This window comes from Physella acuta, unplaced genomic scaffold (genome assembly GCF_028476545.2).
Source record: "Physella acuta isolate Inbredline_101_S28 unplaced genomic scaffold, ASM2847654v3 ptg002023l, whole genome shotgun sequence".
Lineage (NCBI taxonomy): Eukaryota > Metazoa > Mollusca > Gastropoda > Physidae > Physella > Physella acuta.
The window spans coordinates 7972-28080 of record NW_026733527.1 but is presented as its reverse complement, the minus strand read 5'-3'; the positions used below and the strand labels follow the sequence as shown (position 1 = coordinate 28080).

At 37.7% G+C, this 20109-nt stretch overlaps 1 protein-coding gene across 1 annotated transcript; it reads right to left on the bottom strand.

The window, feature by feature from the left end:
• Nucleotides 1–5183: 5183 nt before the first annotated feature.
• On the bottom strand, nt 5184–19759 carry LOC131931744 (nose resistant to fluoxetine protein 6-like). The gene is made up of 8 exons (XM_059288587.1): nt 19669–19759; nt 18333–18498; nt 17830–17909; nt 17197–17295; nt 16549–16681; nt 13470–13662; nt 12418–12566; nt 5184–5334 (listed from the first exon to the last, which is right to left on the bottom strand). Exons 1-8 carry the CDS (start codon nt 19746–19748, stop codon nt 5221–5223), a joined length of 1014 nt encoding a protein of 337 aa, XP_059144570.1. The 5' UTR covers nt 19749–19759; the 3' UTR covers nt 5184–5220.
• Between the last annotated feature and the right edge of the window lie 350 nt (nt 19760–20109).

The following is a 20109-nucleotide window of genomic DNA, read 5'->3' as shown; positions in this document are numbered from 1 at the left end:
ATTTAATTATTAAAATGTTGAACTAAATAAACATTTTTCATCCAATCCCATCCTTCTGTCAGTATTTTATAATAAAATTGTTAATTAATTTAACAGGCTTTTAACCACATATTATTTTGAATCTTTAAAGTAACAATTTTATTTAGCGTCCACCAGACGGGTTATTTCTATGTCCGACAATGGCATCTAATTAAAATGACCTTTCTCATGTTAAATGTGTCACAATGCTGCCTTTCGTAATAGATTTTTGATGAAAAATAATCAAATTATCTTGACAGTAGTTTTTCACACTGATGTGTGTGTATCGAGAATAAATTAAGTTCAATTAGTTAAAATGTCATGTCTATGTTTTTGTTTGTTGCCTGTCATATGGGATGGTGGGGTTGTTGGATGATCGCACAATTACTCACCCAATAGAAACTACTGGGTCGATACAGAAATATTGGGTTCCAGGCCCATGTTGGGCGAAATATAGGTGAATAGTTATGTTTATTGCAGACAAAACGTCATTTTTAATGCATATTTTATATGAAGCGTCTGCTTAAAAAAAAAAAAACGTCTGTATTTTTTCCTTCATGATCGGATCAAATCGACATTTAAAAAATTAAAGCTTGAAGACACTTTTATTTCACGGTTGGGTTGAGAACATACAGGAACTTTTTTGAAAAGCTGCAGCTAACAAAGTTCATATTGTACGGGACTTATTGATGCTACAATTTTTAAAATGACAAAAAAAAAAAAAAACAACTGACGACAAACAAAAATAATTTTTATAACCGTGATTAGGTCAAGGATTAAAAAAAAAAAAAACTTGTGATGGTTAATGACGTCTGTCGCTGTATAAAAATCGATCGACATTCTTCAATGACTTGTTAAAATGAAAAAAAACAAAACATTTTTTTACTGCATCCGATTTTCTGTAGCATCATAAGTCAAACAAACAATGTGTGTTCAGGTCCCATCTAGCCTTCCATTTATTCCATTACACAACCAAACAACGAACACTGCAACCATTGTTAGTCTATACACCATGTACATGAAAGGTCAAATGTCATGTATACACAGCCCTATTGTTCTAAACTATCTAGACAATCATGAATCAATATACCCGCTGGACATCGGTTTAGTTGAAGTATTACAGTGCATGCTTCTTCTCCTACTATTATCCTTAAAGTTTTGAATCTTACTAAAAAAACGCACTTATCCCGAATTTCAGCTTGATATTTTAAAAGATATCTCGATATAGCTATTCTCAAATCAATTAACAAATATAAAAGTACAACCTATTGCTTTGTGATGTACTAAGGTTGAGTCTCAGCTAAATTTTTAATGTATCATCAAGTATTATTGTATTATAGTTTGTAAAGTAAATAATAGAAAGTGGAAAAAATAATTATTTTCTAATAAAGATGTGTGATGTTGAAAGAGAAATACGAAAACAGCTAGAAGTAGAAATTATGTCGCCAGGGGAAGTCTGCAAGCCACGTTTTATCGTCTGCATCACAGATCCTCGTCTTCCTCTCAGCAGGATCTTTTCTAAAGCTATTATTGGAACTTCATATATATATATATATATATATATATATATATATATATATATATATATATATATATATATATATCAGGGGCGTAGCGGGGGGGGGGGGGGGGCGGGGGGTGCGGATCGCACAGGGGGACGCCATTTAGGGGGGTGACACCAAGGCATAAAATAGCAAAATATATAGAGAAAAACTCGAGGGGGGGTGCGAATCGAAAGTTTGAGGGGGGGGGGGGGGGTGCAAATCGAAAATTTGAAACTTTGTCCCTGGGAAGGGTCTCTATGCCTCTGGGGGGGGGGGGTGACACCATTAAGTGCCGCACCGGGTGACACCCGACCTCGCTACGCCACTGCATATATATATATATATATATATGTGTATTTATGTGTATTTATATATATATATATATATATATATATATATATATATATTTATTTATATATATATATATATATATATATATATATATATATATATATATATATATATATATATATATATATATATATATATATATATATTATATATATATATATACATATATATATATATATATATACAAATGTATGTTTGTATGTGTATATATATATATATATATATATATATATATATATATATATATATATATATATATATATACATATATACATATATATATAAATATATATATATATATATATATATATATATATATATATATATATATATATATATATATATATATATATATATATATATATATATATATATATATATATATATATATATATATTTATATATGTATATATATATATATATATATATATATATATATATATATATATATATATATATATATATATATATATATATATATATATATGTATATATGTATATGTATAAACGATCTAGCACGAACGTTCGACCAGTTAAATGACAAACAGACCATCACTTCTGCAGTAGAGAGCTGCCAACAAATTAACATCACCTAGCCTGAGGCTGAAGGTTCTGTACTACACAAACTTTCAGAATAAAGGTGCTAGGGGCTTGCAATTAAATTAATATGTACTCACTTCAACCGTCGCTACCTATTTATAACTATACTCGAACCGAGTGCATGTTTGTCTTAAAATAATTCAGCATTTAATCAGCTGCCGTAGTTTCTGCTGTATTTAGAATCTGACGTAATCGGGAAATGACTGACTGCCATCTAATTTTTTTTTGGTTTAAAACTTTAAAAAAAAACATATTAATTAATTTAAACATTTTGGAATTTCTAAATTTATAGATACTTGAAGCGATGCCGACCTTATCAAATATGAATAAGGAAAAAATCAATACATTTCATACATTGATAAAAAATGTACTTTGTTAATCTAAATTAAGCATGGTATGTAGCAATCGTTTTACCCTTGAATACATTTTTCAAAAAATCTGTTGTTTTTTTCTGGATTTGACGAAGAAGTTTTGGTGGCACAAAACTGGATCAAAAACGTAAAAAAAAAATCAAATATGTTGACAGATTAAAGGTTCTAAAACTTTGATCTTTTTGGCCCCTTCAAATCATACTCGGTTTACTTGGAGTAGAACATTAATAGAAAGTAACAGGGCAAATTTAATTTGTTTACTATTACTAGATTATTAGACTATCTAAAATGTATTTTGTTTGATAGTTAAAAAAAAAACCCAATATCTATTGGTTTTAAAGGCATGTACTCTTTTAAATAAAATAAGTAGTACATATATGCAAAAAGTTTAATTCGAAAAAAAAAATTGAATCCACTTTTTAAAAATCTACATAATCGAATCAAGCCGATCACTTACAGGTAGTTACAAACAGGGGCGTAGCAAGGGGGGGGGGGGCGGGGGGTGCGGACCGCATCGGGTGACACCATTTAGGGGGTGACACCAAGGCAAAAAATAGCAAAATATATAGAGAAAAACTTGAGGGGGGTGCAAATCGAAAGTTTGAGAGGGGGGTGCAAATCAAAAACTTGAGGGGGGGGGGGTGCAAATCGAAAGTTTGTCCCCGGGAAGGGTCGCTACGCCTCTGGGGGGTGACACCATTAAGTGCCGCACCGGGTGACACCCGACCTCGCTACGCCACTGGTTACAAATCACATTTCTGATCGATCTTTTATCAACTAATACGAGGTCAGATTGTTGATGTATGAAATAAAAAGTTGACCACTAGTTGACCTCTTCTGTTTAACTGCAGACACTGGCGCTATAGATCAAACCATTTAGGAATCAAAAGGTGTATTCAAGCCAGACTAATTGGCTGATAAATTAATTAACTACAATGTCCGGTATTCTCACTAGAGTACATCGACATCCCACCGGGGAAAAACTTAACGATCTGCCATTAATTAACCTAACTAATTGGAGAATCAGGTTCTGCACTTTAAAAATGTGATTGCTCTTCTTTCGTGGGCTCATCACGTCATCGACAAACATGGCAACATCAAAGCGGAAATGAAATGCTCGCATTTTTTCCGGAGAATCAAAGACGTTGAGAATCAAAGAGCGGATACAATTTCCGGACAAAGTTCATATAAACATCGGAAGTGTTATTGTAAAATAAAAAAGGCCATTAAGCCGGGATGTAATAGGACATCGTCAAAAATTTTAATAACTTTATAATGGCATTTTTATTTCTGGTTGATTATAAGAGTTTCGATGTTTTTACTTTCTCGTACCCAGAGTATAGAGGAAGTAATGTAATCGTGCACAAAATACACATGAAATTTCGACAGTTTTCACCGTTTTACACCTCAGTTTTTCGACATGTACGGAGTACAGGGAACTTATTTTAATCGGGCAAAAATTATATATGGGCGGGTGCGTGGGTGGAAATACTGTTTCAAAGCAGCAAGGTAATAATCTATGTTTCATGGATATATTGGTTTTAAATATGAACCGACACAAGACATCTCACGTTTTTATTAAAACAATGAAATACGCCTATAATACTTATTAAATGAAAAGAAGTAGTCTTAACAATGAATAATCTTTAATTGAGAAAAAGCAGTTGAATACTCCATGTTTACAAAAACAATGATTATACATGTCTTATTTAATTAAGGCACAACAAAAATGGTGATAATTGCTCCGTATAAAAAATCAATGCATTTCATACATTTGAAATAGTTCAAGTGAGACAATCATTGAACAGTTGCATATTAATTGTAAAATATGCAGCAAAATGTAATGTATATCATAACAAACAGGCAGGCAGGCATGCCACAAGACAGGGCCACAACACAAGACCACAAGACAAGACCACAATGCTGGGCCACAACACGGGGCTACAGGCAGGACCACATCACAGGACCACAGGCAGGACCACAAGGCAAGACCACAGGCAGGACCAAAAGACAGGACCACAGGCAGGACCAAAAGACAGGACCGCAAGCAGGACAAAAAGACAGGACCACAGCCAGGACCAAAAGACAGGACCACAGGCAGGACCAAAAGAAAGGACCACAGGCAAGACCACAAGACAGGACCAAAAGACAGGACCACAGGCAGGACCAAAAGACAGGACCACAGGCAGGACCAAAAGAAAGGACCACAGGCAAGACCACAAGACAGGACCACAAGACAGGACCACATGACAGGACCACAAGACAGGACCACAGGCAGGGCCACATGCAGGACCATAAACCGGGTGCCTTAACAAATTGATTATCTTGGCAGATTTTCACTTCCCTTGTAGCAGAATTTTTTCCAAGGCCATCGTTGGGATTTCAAAGGTCAGGGAGAAGACGGCGGCCAACAGGTAGGTTATGACTACATTACCTAGGTAGTTGTACACCTGGAATGTATGAGGACAAAACTAAGTTAGACAAGATTGTACTTGGTTATGACTACATTACCTAGGTAGTTGTACACCTGGAATGTATGAGGACAAAACTAAGGTAGACGAGAATATATCCCAGGTGAAAAGTTTTATATAGCCGTATATTCCCATACCACACCTTCCATTTATATGACGAGGTCAAGAAACATATGAAAAAGGAGGGCCTACCCATACCCATACCGGTATCCGTATCCGTACACATACACGCACACGTAGGCTACACGTACACGTACACTAACACACATCTCTCTCTCAATATATATATATATATATATATATATATATATATATATATATATATATATATATATATATATATATAGGCCTATATATATATTCAAAATAATTTAAATTACGAAATGTTGAAATATATTTAGAACCAGGTGTGGTCTGGCCGTATTCATACGACCCGAGAAAGACAAGATCTAGTTAAAGAATCTACAGCATCGGAATTTTATTTTTTTCACCCCTCCGGGAATTTTCTCGGTGACATGGAGAGCCAGTCCAGCCTTGAGTAAAATTGTTTTTCATTATGTTAATTTGTTAGAAAACCCATCTAGGAGAGAAAACTACAAAATCAAACAACCGCTTCCTTGTAGGTTGTTAACTGAAGAAATATTATGGAAGCCAAGCATGGCAATCAAAGACGTGAACCAAGCTAGGGTAAAGTAGTATCACACGTTGATACATATAATACTTGGTTGTCTTGGAAGATATTCCCTCCAATATTACACATAGGAACCAAGAAGAAAGAGAAGAAGAAAACACATTTGCCGAAGCCCCTGAGGCAATGGAATTTCCTCTACCATTTGTTATTGTCCTGATTAAACGAAATATGTCACTCTAACTGCTCGATAACGTTATGTGCATAGTTTCTTAACCAATGATTTTAGTCTCCACCCCCCCTCCTGAAAATTTCAAGTTTCCCCCCCCCCCCCTCCCCGGAGAAAAATGTCTGAAAGAAACAACTGGTTATGTGATTCTCAGACTCTCTGCCCTATGGCCATATAAAATAAAAACTTCTTTGATCCCACAGATATGCAAACAGTTGCTTATTATACATGCACACGTTCAATTCCTTATGACATATGGATTGAGAGTTCAATATTTGTTGTTCATTCCCTAGACATCATTAGCCAGTCATTCAGTGAGGCATGCGTCTGCCCGTGCATTCAACCGTCAAGTGGAGGCCTGGCGAGTTCAAGCGAAATGCACCGTGCAACCGATGTAAACTCTGGTTTAACTCTGGTTTAACTCTGGTTAAACTCTGGTTTAACTCTGGTTTAACTCTGGTTTAACTCTGTTTTAACTGTAGTTTAACTCTGGTCTAACTATGGTTTGACTCTGGTTTAACTCTGGTTTAACTGTGGTTTAACTGTGGTTTAACTCTGGTTTAACAATACTTTAACTCTGGTTAAACTCTTTTTATCTCTTTTTTTAACTCTGGTTTAACTCAATTCTGATTTAGTAACTCAACCTGTGGGAGTCAGTAACCCGCGTATGGGAGTCAGTAACCCGCGTATGGGAGCCTGTAAACCAACTTTAGGAGTCATTACCCCAGCTTTGGGGAGCCAACATTTACATTGATAGCTCAACTTACTAAAGTAATTGGCTGATATTCACCATAGCATGTTACAGGTCCATTCTTTTGATTAACTTATTTACTCTCAAAATCAAATTCTGTGTGTTTAGTACAAAAATTGCAATATGTATTGTTTTCCTGCATCTAATATGGAAGCCTATTGTTTCGCCTGGGGTGAGAATAATGTGTGTCAAAATCTTGCTTTAAGGAATACGGAAACTTACAAAACCCTTTAGAGAACTACAAACACAGCGCATTAAAATTTCATGTTCATGTATAGAAAATTACGTCGCTGTAGCTAAATCCATATTTAAATGATAGACATTTACATTTACAGTTTAGTTAATAAAGTGTCGTGAAATTGATTCTCAAACTGGATTATACACACATACATGCACCTTATATATATATATATATATATATATATATATATATATATATATATATATATATATATATATATATATATATATATATATATATATATATATATATATATATATATATGGGAGAATAGGCGGTGCATGTCATAAAGACTGCATCAATGATATAAATAAAGTAAACATAATGCGCTTAATCTCATTTTGAAATGTCAAATGAGTTTAAACAGTGTGTCCGAATGTCAGTTTTATTTTCTAAGATATGGTTAAAAACTGCAATATTTAATTTTGTCATTTGTCTTATTATAAATGTATTTTATATATTGTTATGACCTGTGCATAATTCCAACAACACAAATGCTATGTGTGACGGGTGTATTCAGAGTTTCTTCCAGACGTTTTTCTCCGGGGGTGCACTTAAAATTTTCGGGGGGGGGGGGGGGGGGGTGGGGGGGGGGGCGGACAACAATTGCGGGGGGTGTGGGGGCAGACACTGTCTAAAGTATATATTTTCTATGTAAATTCCATTTCGTTCGGGGGGGGGGGGGGGCGGTGCCACCCCGAAGAGATGCCTGGAAGAAACTCTGGGTGTATTGGGTATGTATATCAGGAGAACCGCCACACTTCAGATGAGCCTGGCTTGCTGGGAGCTCTCGAGCTAATTCTATTGATATAGGCAATCAGGGGAGAATGTTCCAGGCATATGACGACCGTTTGTTGTAACAATATACTGGCCTATGTGGACTGGATTTGTCAAACCTAATGTTGTAAAGGATCAGTGGATGTACACTATATTTGTGTATCAACTATATTAGTGCAAGCTTCGTTTAAATAGCATGAATGAAACTGTCGGATTGGTTTTTCTTGCTTTCGGTAAGATATTACTTAAGTTATTTACTTTTGCAAATACAGGGTATAGAGGAAGTGTTGTAAATGTGCTGAACAATTTACCAGATTTTTTGAAAGTTTTCGCCATGTTTACATATTCATAATTTATCGTATACGGAATAGAAAGGATGGAGCGTAATCGTGCGAAAAATTAGAAATCGAATTTGGACGATTTTTGACGTTCTTCAACCGGTTGCGGCCGGGAGAACTTAGTTTCGCAATTCTGTCCGTGTGTATGTATGTAGACACTATATGTGTCTGTGAGTGTGCGTACATGCGTGCGTACGTGTATTACAGCTTAAATTAGGTTAATGTATACGAATTTTATCAAATTTGTAGTTTTATGTCAGTTTTTATGTGATTTCCGGGAAGCAGAAAGGATAGTCACTCCACTCCAGTTTTCTCAACAGCCTATAACTTGAGTACCGTTTAAGTTAAGTTGACGACATTTTAAATATAAGTATAAGATTGTATGCGAATGTTTTTGTCAACCATAAAATTATTTCCAGTGCTTTAAATTCCGATAAATAAACTATAACGGTTTAATTTGAGGTCGATTTTTTATAACTAAATTAAGGATAACCTTATTTAGATGGTTGAGATTCATTAAAGTGTATGTATTGTTATACATTATGCTCCCCAGCATTTTGCCAGGCAACGATAAGAAACAGTCACTTTACGTCACATGACCCTGCAGAAATGCTGATGTTGCCGATTGATGAGGTGCATGTGACCAGAAGTGGTGCCGGGTGTGCCGCTAAGTGCATGGAGTCAAAGAAAACATGCTACAGCTACAGCTATGATAAGGCGGAGAGTTTGTGTGTGTTGGGTGAGTGTTGGAGAGAGAGGTGGGGGTAGTGGTGGGTGTAGTGGTGGTGGGGGTAATGTTGGGGGTAGTGTTGGAGGTAGTGGTGGTGGGGTTAATGTAGGGGGTAGTGGTGGGGGTAGTGGTGGTGGGGGTAATGTTGGGGGTAGTGTTGGAGGTAGTGGTTGGGTAGTGGTGAGGGTAGTGGTGGGAGGCTGTGGTTGGGTAGTGAGGGGGTAGTGGTGGGGGTAGTGGTGGGGGTAGTGGTGGGGGTAGTGGTGGGGGTAGTGGTGGGAGGCTGTGGTTGGGTAGTGAGGGGGTAGTGGTGGGGGTAGTGGTGGGGGGTAGTGGTGGGGGTAGTGGTGGGGGTAGTGGTGGGGGTAGTGGTTGGGTAGTGAGGGGGTAGTGGTGAGGGTAGTGGTGGGAGGCTGTGGTTGGGTAGTGAGGGGGTAGTGGTGGGGGTAGTGGTGAGGGTAGTGGTGGGGGTAGTGGTGGGGGTAATGGTGGGGGTAGTGGTAGTGGTAGTGGTAGTGGAATGAGTAGTGGTGGGGGTAGTGGTGGGGGTAGTGTGCGGCTAAGTGCATGGAGTGGGGGTAGTGTTTGGGCAGTGGTGGGGGTAGTGGTAGGGGTAGTGGTGGGGTAGTGGTGGTGGGGGTAATGTTGGGGGTAGTGGTGGGTGTAGTGGTTGGGCAGTGGTGGGGGGTAGTAGTAGGGGTAGTGATGGGGGTAGTGGTGGGGGTAATGGTGGGGGTAGAGGTTGTGGTAGTGGTGGGGGTAGTGGTGGTAGTGGTGGGGGTAGTGGTGATCGTAGTGGTGGGGGTAGTGGTCGTTGCAGTGGTGGGTGCAGTGGTGGGTGCAGTGGTGGGGGGTAGTGGTGAGGGTAGTGGTTGTTGTAGTGGTGGTGGTGGTGGTAGTGGTAGGAGCAGTGTGTGTGTGTGTGTTGGGCGGGTGATGAGGGTAGTGGTGGGGGTAGTGTATGTGTGTGTGTGTTTCTTTTTAGAATCAGTCTATTTATTAGTATATGCTATTGTTAAAAAATACAGTTTGTTTATCACCATTGTACATGGTAAGCACGTACTGTATAGTTATCAGTGTATTGGGCCTACATATTTTAATAGGATACCATCTTAAAACTTGAAATGGGTGTTCATGCATTAAACAAAAGACTTGTTTGTGTCTTAGGGTCGTGGATTGTGCCTCAGAATAAGTCTTCACCATTAACGAGCCCAAAGATTCTATCGACTGGGAAATTCTGCAACACTACCGAGAACGCGACATTGGATTATACAGGCGACTTACAAACGTGCGACAGAGCTGCTTGCTTAGGTATAAACACATCCAGAGTTTCTTTCAGGCATCACTTGAGGGGCTATGCCCCCCCCCCCCGTCCCCCTTGAAAAACGTCTACCGCCCCCCCCCCGACCTCGAATGAAATATAAGGTATACAGAAAATATATACTTTTACCAGTGTCCGCTCCCCCCCCCCCCCCCCTCGGAGAAAAAAGTCTGTAAAAAACACTGAACACATCTATATACAAATAGTTATAAGCTTAGATCTAACGTGCTTAACGTAACTCACCGTGGCCTAGCAATATATATCTTGCTGCCAGTAGCCAATCTTTTGATATGTGACTTGTATAATTTACGACATAGTACGGCCCTTGTTAAGTTAACTAGTATTGAACTTTTTAATGTTAACTTTCAACAAACTGCTGACAACTTGAACGACACACGTCTCCATTTACCGTATGATATCACATGTTTTAATATACTTTTGATCAGGACGAATACGTGTAGGCAACAACACGACCTTTAACCCGAACGATCCACTCCCCTACAAATCCTGCAGCGACGTCCTGACCACGAACACCCCCAGAAAACTTGTCAAACTGACCAACGGGCTCATCGTCATGTGCGACACGGTCACCGACGGTGGAGGATGGACAATTTTCCAACGTCGCTTTTCCGGGGAGGTCGACTTTAACCGTAGCTGGATTGAATACAAGGAAGGATTCGGGGACTACGGATCCGGTGACTTCTACCTCGGAAACGACAACATCCACTGCCTCAGTTCCAGCAAACTCTACAAAATGAGAATCGACTTCACGTATCGCGGGGCAAGCTACGCCTACGTCTATCCTAATTTCAAACTCTACGGCGAATCAGATAAATATAAATTGTCGTTTTCCGGATACTCCGGACCGCGTCCGGATGTCAACGCGTATTTCAACAACGCGTTATTCTCAACGTACGACCAGGATAACGACGATGTACCGTCCGGAAGCTGCGCCAAAGCTTTTGGTAGCGGCTGGTGGCATCAGGATTGTTTTTTTAACGATCTCAACGGCAAGTTTGGGGGTACAACGGGCTCTGGGATTTACTGGTACTTGTTGACAAAATATGTCGACAGTCTCGACTTTACTGAGATGAAAATGAAACCACAATAAATTAAAATCATCAATAATTTGTTTAATTACTATAAGTGATTAATTTCTTTTCAAGTATTTTTACATGTAGCTTTTGCTGGTTCTATAATTGTAGATGTCAAAGCAAATTTGTTTTATCGAGCAGAGTGGATTTAATAAAGGGAATGTACATGATTTTTATTTTTGTTTGATATTACTGTGGAATTGTATCATATTTAATAAATTATTTTAAAGTATAAAGTCAAGTTATTGTTTAGACCTAGCGATCCGTTGGGTAGATAAAGTTTCATGACGTCGGGATATGAAGGGATATAGTGAACAACATTACGCCCATCTGCCTTTAATTCCTCAACATGGCCAAGGTACCCATTAGAGCTGGATGGACTCAGTGATGTCCTAGAGACATACGTCCAAACCGAGATCCGAACTCGAGACCATTCGGTATAGCAGCCAAACGCTCTAGCATTTAGTCAGACCATCCCGTTAATATATTATTCAAGTTTCTTTTTAAAACATACGTTGGAGCCTGTGTATTAAAATTCTCCAAATTCTTTCAAAAGGAAGTTATTGAAGTACCTTAGTGATCATTTAAGTTAATTATATTAATGGAATGTGTACAATTGTACGATCAGCTCGTTTAAAACAACTTGAGTGTATTCAGTGTAATGTTAGGGCAACAGGATTATTATCCTACATATCCCTATTTTTTGTGTGTGCGGGTTTTGGAGTAGGGTAAATACAAACAGTCTTAACCGGTAAAAGTTAAGGTAAAGATTATAGTAACATTTTTGTAACACGACTTTCAATAGGTCAAGTTCATGACAAAGGTATTTGGTTAGAGTTGTGTTCAAGTTCGTCACAAGTGTCAATGTCATAACCCATGACTCCCCATGGATAAATGTAACGGGATACCGTTAGGCTTATGGTGTAGGTTTAATGTGATGATCCACAACTCACCAGGGATAAATGTAACGGGTCCAGGTATATTGGTGTCCGTCTGCTGTAGACCACAAACGTGATGACGACGGGGTGGAGCAGGTACACGGCATAGGTCAATCTGGACAGCACGACGAAAGGCTGCCAGCTCAGGATGCTGTTAACCACACCTGGAAGTATTAAAAGAATATTCTGGAACCGAAGCTCTTCTATTCAACTTATTAATTTAAAAAAAAAAAATCAATTTCTGGAATACTAAGCAGAGATGAAATGCATTACGCTACACAATCCACTCAAATTAAGATCAGTTCAATCATATTAAACTGTATCTAGCTTACACCATCGTGTTTATTGTTGGCTAACAACGAAAATCGTTTTTATTTTGCAAGTCGTCTAAGATTTTTCCATATAATTTATAAAATGTAGTTTAGTACACATTTTATTCTACCAGCATTCTTGAATGTACTAACACGTGTATCATGAGATTTTTAGCTCAGTACTAGGAATGAACGGTTTCAGCATTTTAATTAATGTCCTGTTTATGAATGGATACAATCTACATACAAGGATACGATGAGCAGTATTACATTAGCCATATTAAAAATATTACATTATTTATACAAACATAGAAACGGACATTGGAAAATACATTCAATCAACCATTTGAACACCAATATAAAAAAGTATTAGAAAAGTTGTACATACAACTATAAAAACAATACATAAGAAGGTCTACAGACATGTTTACAGGCAGCTAAACAGCTAAACTAACTACAAATAAGTAACAGGAGAGGCGTGGCCACCCATCCCGGCGCCCGGGGACAAACTTTCGATTTGCACTTCCCCTCCCCCCGTCAAACTTTCGATTTGAACCCCCCTTCTCAAACTTTCAATTTGGTACCCCCCCCCCCCCCCTCAAACTTTCTATTTGCACCCCTCTCAAACTTTCATTTTGTTTTTCAAACCCATTTTGGCTCCCCCCCCCTTAGGTCGGCGCCCGGGGACGTATGTCGTCCCCCCCCCTCACTACGCCACTGAGTAACAGTGACACAATTCGTGTGAGTGGTACTCACCGCCAAGGCCAGTGCAGCAAGCGTAGACAACCCACGCCACACACACCGCCCACGTCGGTCTGACCAGTGCCTCGTACAGGGACTGTTGCCAGTTTGTCCAGTGGTCAGAATTTGGTCTCCACTGGGTGTGGTTGATGAAGACTAAAAATAGACCAACAACAATGGCGACCACCCACACTATTGAAGCATTGAACTGAAATAAAGAATGGGTAAGGTTAGAACTCTACGTTTGGACTTTTTTTCCCAACGAATCAGGAAAATATAGTATAGACTTTATATCACAAGAGTGCTTATATTACAAATTTCAAAACAAAATCGAAATGAGTTCGACTAATAGGCAGTTACATTTTGTTATCTAGACATTTTAACTATGCTTACAACTTAATCTTTAATTTTTGTACTGGCAAACTATAAAAATGAACCTTTTCGGTAAAGTTATCCAAATAAGTTGAAATTTATTGCAACATTCAATCGCTCCAGATATAAACACAGATATCAAAATAAAGTTGATTAACTGACGTCAATTTACAAAGTAATGTGTTTCAATCAATATCCTGTTTTCCATATTTAAAATAATTTCATAATTTGCTAAAATCCAATAGAATATTAAATATCAAATAAAAATTATTATAATAATCAGTATTACCTCTAAAACAGGAATAAGCATAGATCTTTTACAAAAAAAGTGTTATTATTTAATATTAAATAGATGTAAACCAATCAAGACATGTGGATCTCTTGTTTATACATTGATTGATAAGACACACATTTCTTACTCTATTTTCTGGCACATGACGTGGACTTTTCCTCACGTCTGTCCAGTAAGAGTGATGTGATCCTATGGTAAAACTTTCTCGCTAAACAGTCAACATATGTTTGTGGGACGGAGTAGCCAAATGGTAGAGCAAACAACTGCTAACCTGACAATCTCGAGTCCACCCAGCTCTGATGGGTACCTAACTCACGTTAGGGAATGTAAAGGCGGCTGGGTATAGTGCTGACCACACTATCCCTTCGGATGCCGAGGTCACAGAAACTCTACTTCAATTGCCCCATGGACCATCAGGTTCGAAAGGGAACATAACAACCTACGATGTTATCAGTATTCTTCACTCCCCGCTTGGGATGTGTCTTTTAATATTTGGTTTTTGATATTTTTAACAACTGAATGATTTAGTTTTATATCAACTCTGGATTTTTAAAACTCCATAACTAAAAATATACTACTTAATATATATATATATATATAAATATATATATATATATATATATATATATATATATATATATATATATATATATATATATATATATATGTATATATATATATATATATATATATATATATATATATATATATATATATATATATATACCCCTATATATATATCGGACCCATTCCCCCTATCAACCTCTACCAACATAACCTGTGTACTATACACCAAACATGCTGATGTTTTACTCTGCCAGCCACTACAAAACAAACTTACTGTGCTAGTCGCTAAAATAAAACAATTAAAAATGCACTTATTATTTAGAAAAATACGGTATTTTATAAGTTTTAATTTTTCCATTGAAGTTTCCAGAACCTGACGCTATATCAACATAATTTTTTTTTGGCGTTCACGATCTAAACGCTTATATAGGGTGATAGTCACTCGTGTAAATGTTTAACTCAAGGCTAGGTCTCAAGCAACGAAGTAAAGTTTTCCAGTTTGCTGATTACGAGTTCTGTGCCGGTGCCAAATTAATTGCGACTGCCTTGCCTGAAGACCCTATGTATCGGGGTTTCCGTTTGTAAACATGGACGTAAATCAATAATACAACGTTGAATTATTTTGTCCAATGTCTTTCAGCTTTGGGGGTCGTCTATAAATGACGTCTCACTGGTAGGGGGGAGGGGGTCCGTAATTTTGAGACGGTGTGTGATGAGGGGGAGGGGGGTGGGGGGTTTCAGATGGTGTGACGTCACACTTTTGCATAAAAAAATAATGTTATAAATCGAATATTAGCCGTTATTTCGCGTTTCAGAAAACTGTTTTAATAAACTGTAATATAAATTGATTAAAATACTCTATATTGACAGAGTTCAGATAAGATTTTGGAAAATATCAACTGCAATTTTGAGGGGAATTTTTGGCTAGATTTGACATCATTTGGGGGGGGGGGGGGGGGTTCTGGCTTTTTATGACGATGGGTGACGGAGGGAAGGGGGTGAAAATCGTCAAAAAAGGCGAGACGTCATATACGGATGACCCGTATGCTTTAAACTACCCATTCAATTATTGTAAAGGCCAAGAATAAAAGCAAAATTCCATCTACCAGAGAATTAAGTTGAATTACGGTCCTTATAAAGGGAAACTATAAAAGAAAATAGATTTATTTTACAAAAAGTTAAACGAATAAAACAAAAGTTAAAAAAAAAAAAACTAAAATAAGTATTGTAGTTTATTTTATAACAAAACAATAATCTATCAAATCAGAATCCATACGATTTTCCTTTGATATATTGTTATATTTTAATACAACAAATTTAATTAAATTCATAATGCTAAAAGTTTCCATGTAGTGTAAATTTATTGTCTATTTAATGTTTTTTTACTTGATAAAGTAACTGATACAGCGAAAAAACCACCATTATTTTGCTTAATTTAATAAAATGGTGTCTCATATTTTTTCTTTTCGTTTTAAAAGGTAATAAATTTTTTTTTAAAGGAATAAGGCTCGAAAAATTAAATTTTGATTTTGTGGATTACTTGTAACGTGTATTGCAATTGATCATTGATTAATATGTCATTTTAAATTCATTATTTTCTTATACGTATGTATTTTTAAAATTAATTTGTGTGAAATTGGGCGTTTTAGTAAGTTTTGCTTAGGGCTTTAAATAACATGCCGCCGGCATTGTTTTACGAGGGGCCATCGTTTTTATCAAAGAGATAGGTTTAAGTACATCAACATAAATTTCAATAATGTTCAGTTTAGACATTAAAACACCATCATCAATGTATGTAAGAGTAATTAGGCCTAGATCTATATTGACTTTCGATAAAAACAGAAACTAGCGACAGTAACTCACCAAAGACATGAGTGGCTTCCCCTTGTGTTCTGTGATCGCCACCCCTAGCAACAGACCCACGGCGTAGACAGACATGCGCGTATAGGGCATCGTGTACACTTTGCTCCAGTATTCAAAGAAACGTAAATCCATGCTGCGGAATTTATTAATTTACATTTGAGTTGTCTAACCTGAATTTGAATTGTTTGACATTTAATTTGAGCCATCTTTCTTGAATTTGAATAGTTCAAAAAATTTTGAATTTTTATGTCAAAATAGGAATTGTTAAACATATGTTAAAATGGAATTGTTTAACCTGAATTTTGTGTTGCGCTATAACAAGTGTTTTTAGCTGCTTCGGGTAAAATGAAGGATTGCTTTTTTTTTTAAATTTAAAATAATTATATTAGTTCATTTAGCTTAGTGCTTCGTAAAAATAAATGCTGTTTGTATTGAATGTTTGAAGTTTAATCTAATAAAATCAAAAGATTGTTAAATTGATTCTAATTTAATATATACGTATTTTTATTGTTGACTAAACAATACTTTTTTAAAAGTGAAAAAAAAAGTATTAGCAATTCAAGTTTGGGCGCAAATTGTTTATTTTCTGAATATATCTCAAAACAGAGCTAACACTGGAGAGAACAAAAAAATTATAGTGCAACTTACAGTACGAATTGTCCGCCATTTACGTATTCGGCGATGAATGCTGAGACAATGCCGCCTAGTAGAAGACCAACTGTCAATGCCACTCCTAGTTTCCTCTTCCTGACGGAGGATGTAGAGTTTTACTGAACATCTTACAAGTGTGTAAGTGGTTTTTTTTTTTAGTATACCGGGTATTCCATAACAGGTGTTGATTTTTTCAGAGTCTGGTGGTGAGGGGGTTGGGACTTGTGTTCTAATGTTTGACGGGGAGGGGGGCGAAAAGGCCAAGTCGTACTTTTGCTTATTAGACTTTTTGAAAAGTGTTGTGATATTAATCCATCAATTCCTGCTCATTTTATATTTTAGCAAAAGAAAAGCTTTTATATATTGTCATGTAGATGAGAGTGGGGGGGGGGGGGGGGTTAAACGTTAATGTGTTGCCTCATTTTATGAGGGGTGTGGTATTTTTCCGATTTGCCGACGATGGGGAGAGGGGTGGGGTGGAAAATCATCCAAATAGCCTGGATTTCTTGATGTACGCCTCCTTATAGTAAGGGCATGTGTCAGAACACAGGGTTCTTAACAGTTGCAGTTGTAGATGCAAATAAGTTTGGTAACTGAACTCACTGAACTAATTAGGCAACGTAATGTTACCTGTGTGTGATGTAAACAAAGATGGACGACAGCACGTAGAGCTGCATGTCAACAGACATATACCAGGACCACGTCATGCACTGAAAGGTAACGGATTCAATGTCAAGGTCATACATTGAAAGGTAACCAGGTCATACACTGAAAGGTAACCAGGTCATACACTGAAAGGTAACACATTCAAAGTCGGGTCATAAACTAAAAGGTAACACCTAAATGTTACCTGAAAGGTAACGTATTCAATGTTAGGTCATATACTGAAAGGTAACACATTCAATGTTAGGTAATACACTGAAAGGTAACATATTGGGCTGTAAACATAATTTAATGTAATGTGCCGTCTATACAGTGTAGGCTACAACAATTTCTCACAAAAGCTTGTTCAGTAACTCTTCCTAAACTCTTTTTGGGTAAGCTTTCTCTGTAAGCCACTGCATCCATAACGAATTGACTACATAACTGGGCTTGATACTGACGATTGTATGACGTTGTATTAAGGTACTCACCTTCTTGTCTGGCCTGTAGAAGTTGTTGAAGTACAACATATGAGACCACCACTTGTCTTTACACTGATAGAACTCTTCAAACTCGTCTGCCTTTAGAGGTCCTTTCACAATGTGGTCGTAGAGGTTTGTCCCCACAGCCAGAACTATCATGTAGAGGGGGGTCAACCTACAGGATAGACATTAGGGGGTCAGTCTACGGGAGAATATTAGGGGGGGGGGGTCAACCTGCAGGATAGACATTAGGGATTATTCTAAGGGACATACATTAGATCTAGGAGTCGTGTATCGGATAGACAGTTGGGGGGTCAGTCTACGGGACATACATTAGATCTAGGAGTCAGTGTATTGGATAGACAGTTGGGGGGTCATTCTACGGGACATACATTAGATCTAGGAGTCGTGTATCGGATAGACAGTTGGGGGGTCAGTCTACGGGACATACATTAGATCTAGGAGTCAGTGTATTGGATTGACAGTTGGGGGGTCAGTCTACGGGACATACATTAGATCTAGGAGTCAGTGTATTGGATTGACAGTTGGGGGGTCAGTCTACGGGACATACATTAGATCTAGGAGTCAGTGTATCGGATAGACAGTTGGGGGGTCAGTCTACGGGACATACATTAGATCTAGGAGTCAGTGTATTGGATAGACAGTTGGGGGGTCAGTCTACGGGACATACATTAGATCTAGGAGTCAGTGTATCGGATAGACAGTTGGGGGGTCAGTCTACGGGACATACATTAGATGTAGGGGTCAGTCTACGGGACATACATTAGATGTAGGGGGGTCAGTCTACGGATTGACAGTTGGGGGGGGTCAATCTACGGGACATAGATTAGATCTAGGGGTCAGTCTACGGGACATACATTAGATGTAGGGGGGTCAGTCTACGGATTGACAGTTGGGGGGGGGGTCAGTCTACGAGACATAGATTAGATCTAGGGGTCAGTCTACGGGACATACATTAGATGTAGGGGGGTCAGTCTACGGGATAGACATTAGGGGTTCATCCTACAAGACAGACTTTAGATTAAAGGTGGGGGGGGTGGTGTGAGTCTATAGGACAGACATTAGGTGGGGACACTCTACAAGACAGCCATTAGGGGGTCAGTCTACAGGAAAGACATTAGGGGGTCAGTCTACAGGAAAGACATTAGATGTAGAGGGGGGAGGGGTAGGTCAGCCTAAGTACATACTTTGGATTTCAAATCATTGCTAGGGTGTTTGTTATTTGGTGTATAGATCTACGCTTGTCAAAGTGTATGAATCTGTACAAGACAATACAGCCCGAAAAAAAATGTGACAAACTAGTTCAAACCCTGTCTTCACTCACCGCCAAAATCGATGTACAAAATACATGAGCCAGAACTTAGGTTTACACTTGACTTCCATCGTTCTCAATGTTATGACCATCACTAGAAACCCACTGAAATACATGTGGTCACTTACAATTAGCTATTGAACTGTTTCCTTAATTGTAGTCAATAGTCAATCACTAGTAAATCATTGTTTTTGTAAAAACTTAGTAGGCCTATAGGCGACGTTGTCCTTTAAAATTCAAACTGTTTTGATTACACGCTTTACTTTTCAAACATTTATATATTGATGAACCTAAAGAACGTATCAAACACACGAACACCTTTAGTAATGGCAAAACACATCTGTCACCTGATAACAAAACACACCTGCCACTAACCTGATGACAAAACACACATGTCACCTACCTTATAACAAAACACACCTGCCACTCACCTGATGACAAAACACACATGTC